The sequence below is a fragment of the Sinocyclocheilus rhinocerous genome, unplaced genomic scaffold (genome assembly GCF_001515625.1).
Source record: "Sinocyclocheilus rhinocerous isolate Xijiao unplaced genomic scaffold, SAMN03320098_v1.1 scaffold161, whole genome shotgun sequence".
NCBI lineage: Eukaryota > Metazoa > Chordata > Actinopteri > Cypriniformes > Cyprinidae > Sinocyclocheilus > Sinocyclocheilus rhinocerous.
In genome coordinates this window covers 1,777,010-1,786,290 of record NW_015627226.1, presented here as the reverse complement: position 1 = coordinate 1,786,290, position 9,281 = coordinate 1,777,010, and the positions used below count along the sequence as shown (strand labels likewise).

The window sequence follows — 9,281 nt, the reverse complement described above, 5'->3', positions numbered from 1 at the left end:
AATAATAATAATAACGCGAGTAAACGAGACGAAATAACGTTATAACATTTCGTTTCGTCTCGTTTTGGTCAACGAAAATGAAGAGACATTTTAGCATAGTTTTTATTTTGTAAACCACATTTAGTCTCGTTTTTATTCGTCAACGATATTACATTATACATTTAATTATAGTCATCGTCACATGACCAGCATTTTCGTCTCGTCTCCGTCACGTGATAAAGGTTCGTTGAAGACGATATTTAGTCATAATTTTTGTTGACGAAAGCAACACTACATACAGGGGTTGAAATTAACACCCGCCAAAAGCGGGTAAAAATCAGCTATGGCGGGTTATGCTGTCAAATCACTAGCCAATTTGGCGGGTTACTTTTCGTAAAATATGTTCACCAATTAATTTCTTGGGGAAGTTCATGTAAGCCAAATCTGCGCAGATTTAGTGAGTGTGAGTGAGTGAGTGATGTGACATGTGGCCAAGTATGGTGACCCATACTCTGAATTAGTGCTCTGCATTTATCCCATCCAAAATGCACACACACCGTGAACACACACCCGGAGCAGTGGGCAGCCATTTTTTGCTGCGGCGCCCGGGGAGCAGTTGGGGGTTCGGTGCCTTGCTCAAGGGCACCTCAGTCGTGGTATTGAAGGTGGGAGAGAGCGCTGTACATTCACTCCCCCCACCTACAATCCCTACCGGTACAAGACTCGAACCCGCAACCTTTGGGTATGAGTCCGACTCTCTAACCATTAGGCCACGACTTCCCCTTTTTTTTATTTTAGTGTAAATACTGAACTCGAGACTCATCATGATATATTAAATAAGCCTAATTCCTCAGCATCTGGGCATATCTAGCTTACTTGAACATACCCAGCGATGTAGCTACTGGCCATCAGGAGCACCGGGACATTCCCCGTGGGCCGATCACCGAAGCAAGGGAGACCTCACATTAGGCGCTGTTTTTAAATCACAGCCCACACGAAACTGCAAAAAGCAAGTACTCCAAAAGTGTGAAGCGGCGCTACCCGGTGCATCTGCCAGCCGCACGTTAAAGCAGAGCGGGATCAGTCTCCCGCACCACGATTTATAAGAGATAAACAGTGCAAATCGCTCGATCCAGTCAGGAATGACACAGAATTGTGTTATACAGTTGTGTGATTAGGGATGCTCCGATCCGCCTTTTTCGCCTCCGATAACTAGGGTTCGGTATTGGCCGATACCAGTGAAGTTTTTTCCCCTCATTTAAATAAATGTATAATTTATATATCTCTGTGTGTGGAACTGATAATCATTCTTTCACAATCTACTAGATACAGACTACTTCATTATAAAGAAAAATAAAATAAACAAATATGAAAAAATATAGGCCTATGTATATTTACAGCCTGACGCCGTGTTGCTTCAAGTGCATCATTCTGCACACCGGATGCGCACATTGTAAGCGCTTAGTGTTAAAAACTGCATAGCAAAAAAGGGAAGAGAAATGTATGCGTAGTGTATTATATTTGTGCAACAGTTATTGAGCCTTTCTTTTCACAGTTTTACATTTCAGTTACTGTGCACGTTAAAAACTATTTAGTCTTTTCTACGCCCGTGTTTTGTTCTCACAGACACCCGGTAGCAACAAAACAACATTAAACTCCGGCAAGAAGATAAAGTCCTTTTTGCTAAATCATAGACATGTATTTACAAATCAAGTATAATTGGAACACAGAATTATCTTGGAGAGAGCTTTACCGAGCTGACTGCTGTAACCGAATGCGACCAGGGTTTAAAGGCTGAACGAATGACTGACAGCCACAGCGGAGAAAAGAGTTTGTGTGAACTTTAATGTAAGGACTTAAATATTCATATGTAGCTCACATTAAGCTATCGTATGGCTTCAGAAGTAACACAGAATAATTCGCACAACCAGGAAAAAAAATCGGCCCTCTCTGACCGATACCCGATCCGAGAAAAATGGCACTATCGGAGCCGATACCCGATATGAATATCAGATTGGCGCATCCCTATGTGTGATATGACAACATTAAAGGTTCTGCCTGAAAACAGCCACGACAAGGTAAAATGCATGTAAACAAACTTTAATAGCTTATTTCTCTTTAAATGTTTCATTCTAATTAATTTTAATTTAAGCAAAATGTTAATTCAGTAAGAGCCTGATTAAAGATAAATATCAGTGTCTCTGTAATTTAGAGACACTTATAAATTAGGTGTCTTCTATTTACAAATATTAAAGTTCTTAAAGGGACAGTTCACCCAAAAATTAAAATTGTCATCATTTAGGCAACTCAGCATCATGTCATTCCAAACCTGTATGAATTTCTTTCTTCTGTTGAACATAAAAGATATTTTGAGAAATTCAAGAAATGTTTGTCCATGCATACAGTAGAAATCAAGGTTAACCAAAATGGTTTGGTAACATTCTACAAAATATCTTTTGTGTTTTACAGAAGTCAGTCAGTCAGTCATACAGGTTTGGAAAGACATGAGGGTGAGGAAAGGATGACAGCATTTATTAGCAGTAAATTTCCTATGTTCTAGCACAAAATCAATGCTTATACTGTCAAGTGCATTTCTATGTGACAAAAATGCAGTAGGCTATTAGTTTGTTGCATTTGCTGTGAATTCAGTAATATAACATTTGTTTTTGTCATTTATTTACTTACTCCAATTGAAGGCCCTATAACACAGCAAAACATTCACAGGGGAACTTGAGGGCTGGATAGGCTGGATTTGTCCAGGGCCTAATTTTAACCCCAGTCCAGCCCTGTACACGTCACTACGCAACAAATAATGGCGTGGCGGGCGCACTGGTTTCCTTTGCATTAAAGCAATAATGAAAAGTCAAAAAACGCTTGTCTACACCGGACGCGACAAAATAATATAGAACCCATTATAATCAGTGATGCGGCCAACACTGGATGTGGCGCAGCACAGCATGACAAATCCCCGACAGTAAACTGATGCCTCGTTCTATTTATGACGTAGGCCTACTGTTTGACAAAGTACAAATGATTTGCAATGGTCACTGTGTCGCATCCAGTGTGGACAGCCTCAAGCTGTTGGCTTACCTCCGGCCTTTTTTCAATATTTATTAGTTTAATTTTTTGGGTTAGTAGAAATTATGAATGGCCGGTAACTTAATTTAGTAGCCAAATTGGCTGGTGAGTGAAAAAGTTAATTTCAAACCCTGATTACATACATATACAAAACTGAGCAGTATAATCTCATTCATGGTTTTTCAGTGTGGTAATCCTATTCTATCTGAGACACTACAGCTCCTCATTCTGAACAGCAGGGTTTGAGACCAATATTTCTGTGGACAAGCAACAGAGACAAAACTCACGCACTAATTTGCCCCGCTAGACTCCAAAAGTAAAACAGGACTGATTGGCAATTCAAGCCCTGCTGCTATTTAACCTGATCTCTCAAATAAAATAACCTCAAGCTACATTTGGCAAAATATTTATACCCAATTTCTTGCAATATTCCTCCCAGGCCTTGGTGTAATCTGCCTGTCCACTTTGACCTGGAGCTTGTGGGTCACCTGTTAAAAATGGTACAATTTGAGAAATTGAGAACCATTCTTTCAAAGGCTGCAGAAAGTCCTCCACCTGGCTAGGTGGCGCACTTTGCACAAGCAGGTCGAGTGTCTCAGAAAATGCCCTGTCCATGAATGCTAGTCGAAAAAGGCCATCCCAGAACAACGTATAAAGACCATTAGAAAAGCAACACTGTACTGTGCAGTGATGGCTACACTGAAAGGCTACTAAGTACTACTGTACAACAGACAACAGTAGATCTAGAGTGAAGGGAGGGAGTTTTGTGGAGTGCAGGTAAAAAAAAATATATATATGAATTGCACCTTGTCCGTTGGTTTGGGTTGTGCCAGGGGCTGCTGAAGTTGGAGTCATGGGGCCCTGGGGCTGCTGCTGGTACTGAGAATAATAGGCTGCCCATGCAGCTGCATTAGCATCAGCCGCTGCTTTATCTGCAGAACAAACAACAGCCCATTTTATTTTTCCTCCAACAGACAACTGAAGCTGCATTAGTTCTAACTAGCATTGCGGAGAATCAGAATACCATTTTAAAGAGGGTTGGGTATCGTTTGGGTATTTTACAATAACGATGCCAAATCTATACTTTTAAAACGGTACCAGTGCCTAAACGGTGCCTGAACCGACAATTTATATTAAAAAAAAAAAAAAGAGCCACAACGGAGGACATACATTTTTTTTTTCTTTTTAAAAAATAATAATAATAATCTTTAAATTAAACGATATATTAAAAGTTTGGATTATACGGAAATATATAAATATAAGTAAATACAAAACCCAACTAATTTAAATACATTTACAATAAAACCTAAGCCACCTGACCCAACTACAATAATAAATAACAGGAAAGTAGACAGTATTCTTGGTAGGGATGCAACAATACAGTTATCTCACTATTCAAAACCACAGTTTTCGGCTTGGTTCTGGTGGCTTGGCACATCAGAGTGTTTTTTGCGATTTGTGATTTAAAAAGTGATAATAATAATAATAAAAAAAACCTTCTGTACATTGGAGAAAAACATGGATGATGATATGTCTACTTCAAATTTCTTTTGAGAGAAATATTATTTTTTTTCCCTTTTTTTACCCAAAATAGGATGGATTGGACATTGAGCACTATAAACACATGTAATGTCGGTTTCATTTGTACTGGAAGCCTGAGGTCGCCCTCACGCAGAAACTCCACATATGTATCACAGAAGTAATAGAACTCATGACACTCCAGAAATTCCTAATATAAACTAAGGCATCCAGCCATCACTGTGACTGAATAAAAAGAAGATAGAAACATTTTGAATTATGAAAAATGTAGACAAACACTTGACTGCAATAATGTATAGTTTATCTGTTCTTCAAGCCATCTCTGGTATTTTCATAAGTATATTTATAATCCATTGCTAATCGACATGCCGTTATTACAGTATACAATATATTTCCTGCATAATTCTGTGATACGAAGTCACATCAGATCACAAAAGGAAGCATTTGACTGATGTTATGGAGTAAAAACATGTTATAATGTTCTCTTTTGTTGGACAGCAGGTTTAGATTGGAAACACTTATTGCAAATCATTACAAGGGAAGTTTAGTTTTAGGCATTTCAATTTAAGCACGTTAATGTAGCTAGCTAACGGTAGGCTACCTACTGCAAATAGTTCAATCGACAGCTCAGGCATTTAAGTGGCACCAAAATCTGTGTTCTGATTCAGTTTGGTACATAACAGTCATAAAGGTACCGGTGCCATATTGCCACCGGGTATCGGTACCCAACCCTAATTCTAAACCAACCCTAGTTAGCACAGCTATGGGACGAGCACTTACTGGGGTCTGGCTGACCTTGCTGCCAGTGGGGGTATCCGTTGCCCCAGCCTTGAGGCTGGTATGGTGCTGGAGGACCACTGAGGATAAGAATAAAATACACTAAGTTCATCTTAAGAGGAATTGTCAACTAAAGACCAAGTGAAAACACTGACACATGCTAAACATCATGAAGCAGAAAGTCCTTACTGTGGTCCAGGAGGGCCCTGGCCATAGGGCCCAGGGTTGTATGGGCCCATGGGAGCAGCTGGTCCTGGTGGACCGGCAGGGCCATGAGTAGGACCTCCATGGGGCCCAGGTGGACCATGAGGGCCACCCATAGGGCTAACGGGACCCTAATACAAACCAAAATAATTTTTAGTATAAATCAGGCAATAAGCAATAAATAAATTGAGAGAAAATTCTGTCTGAGAAACATTTTGGAAAGACAACCAATTAATATGTTAACCCAAAAAATTATCAAATAATTTGTTAGGCATAGTGGAAATCACGGCACTCACTCCAATCTTCTCCTCGACCAGCTGTCTGGCGTAATCAATCTGTTGGGGTGATCCACGGACTGTGAAGATCTTTATATTAGGGTCCGAATTAGGTGGAGGGTTTCTTTGTAACTCTATCCTGGCTCCTGACTGCTGGCTGATGTTCTTAATGGTTTCACCCCCTAGAGGGAAAAAAAGAATAAATTATCAATGTTCATTCATTATCAATTTAGGTCATGTAAAAATTGCATATCACTTTAAAGGGAAGCAAATATCAACAACTAACCTTTGCCGATAATGAGGCCAGTCTTCATGGTAGGCACAGTGAAAGTGAATTCCTGCAGGCCTCCAGGAGGGCCCATGTTCCAGTTTCCCTGTCCACGGCCCCTCCCTCTGCCCCCGTGACCAGGAGGGCCTCCAGCCTGCACACTCCTCAGCAGGTCAGATATGATATCGGCTGCGTGCTGTGCCCTGTCTGGAGGCCCCATAATCTGAGCGATCCTCTCTGGTGTGGAGCCATCATCTGAAGCAAAAGAACAAGTATGTGTATCACAGGTCTGGTTGGTTAGTGTTCTAACGCCATGCCAACTTCCTTTACTATTTTCATGGCGAGTAACAAGTTGAAAAAAGAAAAAGAAAAAATTACCTTTTCTTTTTTTTTTTTTTACATCAAACTCTGAAAACTAGGGCTGGGTTTTGACAAATTTCACAATTCTAGGGCTGGGTTTTGACACAAATTTCACAATTCGATTTGATTCTCATTCACAAGCTTGCGATTCGATTCCCAATTTGATATTGATTATTTTGGATATATATCTGGTATACATGCAAAATTTTCTCAAGAAAAAAAAACAAAAAAAAACAGAACCAGTACCAACCAGAACAAAAAAAACTCAACTAATGCTGTAAAATATACACGAGTCAGTTGGTACTACATTACTATAATATTGAAGGTTAAAACTGACTGATTTTTTAGGCTATACAACTGCTTAAATTACACTGAATTAAGTTTTTATAATAAAAGTTACAATTACATATTTCTACTTCAATTAGTTTTTTTAAATATAAACATTTAAATGGTGGCTATCATAAATTTTATTAAACTTTGAAGAACAGTAAAAGTTATAATGAATATATTATATGGTGCATATATTTAGCAAAATGCTCCTCTCTACAGTTTATTTTTCTATTGATTAATGAGTTTATGGTCACCGAATTTGTTTTGTTTTTCTGAGGTAAATGTGATGTTACGTGACATTGTTTACAAGACGTTATATTGACGGCTGAAACACTGATTGAGCGATTGCATGAGACAGGATACGGATTGTAAAGTTGTACTCTTTCTTTTAACTTACCTTCGGATGTTTAGTCATGTTTATTTTGTGCTGAAACAGGTATTAATGTGGAGGAGATGATCAGTTCACGTGTCTCGTGCTGCCACTTTTATTGAACTGAGGCGCGCCGCGCTACAGCGGCCACTCCACATTAAACAGTGCCAAAACTAGGGATGCAACAATATCATTTTTCTCAGATCCGATCCAGAAAATTCTGAGTATCGGACAATTCCGATCCGAGCACAGTTTTTTTTTCTTAAATAAGTGTAGAATTTCTATACATCTGTGTGTTGACCTGATCGTCACTTTTTTGTGTGTTAAACACAATCTACTAAATATAGACAACTTCATTTTAATGAAAAATAACAAATGAAAAAATATATAATAATCCATGACAAAAATACTATTATAAACTAGGTTAGTGGATAATTTAGGCGCAAATTTATTCTAGAAAAATCATGAGTGCACAATTTTATAAAATCTAAACATTTAGTAAAATATTATTTAGTGGGGAACAAATAAAAGTGAATAAGTGTAGGACTAAATCTGGTAAAATGTTACACAATGCTCTCTGTATTTTTGTAAAATACATTAATGAAAACAAGTAAATGTATTTATATATAAATATAAACTATAAAATTAAAAGATATTTCTTTTAAATGTATAGCACAGTAATGAAGGCAGCAACATATGATAGAGGAGTCCTATCTATCATATGTTGCAGCCTCCATTACTGTGCTATAGATTAGATTATTAATAGCCTTATAGGACAAAACAAGAAACGCTATAAATCTTTCATTGCGCAAAAGTATTATATAATACAAAAAGCTCCAAAACAGAGCGGCACAAAGCACTTATGCGCAAACCGTGCGCTGAATGATGCGCTTGAAGCAACATGGAGTCACAGTGCGCAGCTCCGCATAGAGAAGTTCAAAGCACAAAGGAAAGAAATATTGATGCATAGTTTATTAAATCTGTGCGATAGTATATTGAGCCTTTTCTTTTAACAGCTTTAAATCTCATTACAGATTTAAATCTCAAACAGTTATTGTGCGCTCTTGGAAAGAGTTTCATCGTCTTAAGACCCTAATTTACTGTCGTAACCAAACGCGACATGCAATTTTAATGTTGAATGGGAGGATGACAGACAGCCGCAGTGGAGAGAAGAGTTTACGTGAACTTGAATTTAATGACTTAAATATTCATCTGTACCTCACACTGAACTATGGAACAGCTTCAGAACACTTGGACTTTGAATTTATGGTGCTTTATAATGTGTTTATGCTTTCGTGGGGCTTAACAATAACAATAGTATAAGCACAATATCGGATTTGGATCAGTTCGTCGGACCGATACCCGATCCGGCAGAAAATGTCAGTATCGGAGCCGATACCGATCCTGAGTATTGGATCGATGCATCCCTAGCCAAAACGGCATTTATTGTTTGAATACTGCAATACAATGGACAGAATTTAAAATCTGAGACTTTGTTTCATATTAAAAGTACCAACGTACAATGCTTATTGCGATTTATTGGATGGGAAGTGTCCTTCAATGTTCCGTCCATTAAAGCAGTATGTAACCTTACTACGTTACTATGTAACCTTTTCTGTTCAAAATTAGCAAAATGTATATAATGAGCAAGTACATCATGAATTAATCTTCCAAACTGCGTTTTTGTCTTATTCCGAATCACTACGGTACACTTATTATAAGTACTTATATTTGGACTATTGTAGCCTGGTTGGGTCGTCACCGCTGCGGAGTAACGATAATTAGCAAGTACATCATGAATTAATCTTCCAAACTGCGTTTTTGTCTTATTCCGAATCACTACGGTACACTTATTATAAGTACTTATATTTGGACTATTGTAGCCTGGTTGGGTCGTCACCGCTGCGGAGTAACGCATACCTGCGTGAATTGCCATAGACATAAACTAATGGCGCTTTTCCACTGCGTGGTACGACTCGGCTCGGTACGGCTCAGTACGGCACGGCACGGCTCGGTTTGGCTCTGTTTGCGTTTCCACTGCAGTTTAGTACCGCTTTAGAGTGGGTGGGATTATTCACATGTCGTTATAGTTGCGCCGCCT

General features: G+C 38.7%; 1 protein-coding gene across 1 annotated transcript in view; it reads right to left on the bottom strand.

The window, feature by feature from the left end:
* LOC107722565 (far upstream element-binding protein 1-like) overlaps positions 1-9,281 on the bottom strand; it is a gene marked incomplete at its 5' end in the record, with an annotated part of 34,601 nt that overhangs the window by 3,524 nt on the left and 21,796 nt on the right. Inside the window, 5 exons of the mRNA XM_016530970.1 lie at positions 3,864-3,989; positions 5,377-5,453; positions 5,563-5,708; positions 5,874-6,034; positions 6,139-6,375. Of these exons, the coding sequence (XP_016386456.1) occupies positions 3,864-3,989; positions 5,377-5,453; positions 5,563-5,708; positions 5,874-6,034; positions 6,139-6,375 (747 nt within the window). The remainder of the gene's footprint in view (positions 1-3,863; positions 3,990-5,376; positions 5,454-5,562; positions 5,709-5,873; positions 6,035-6,138; positions 6,376-9,281) is intronic.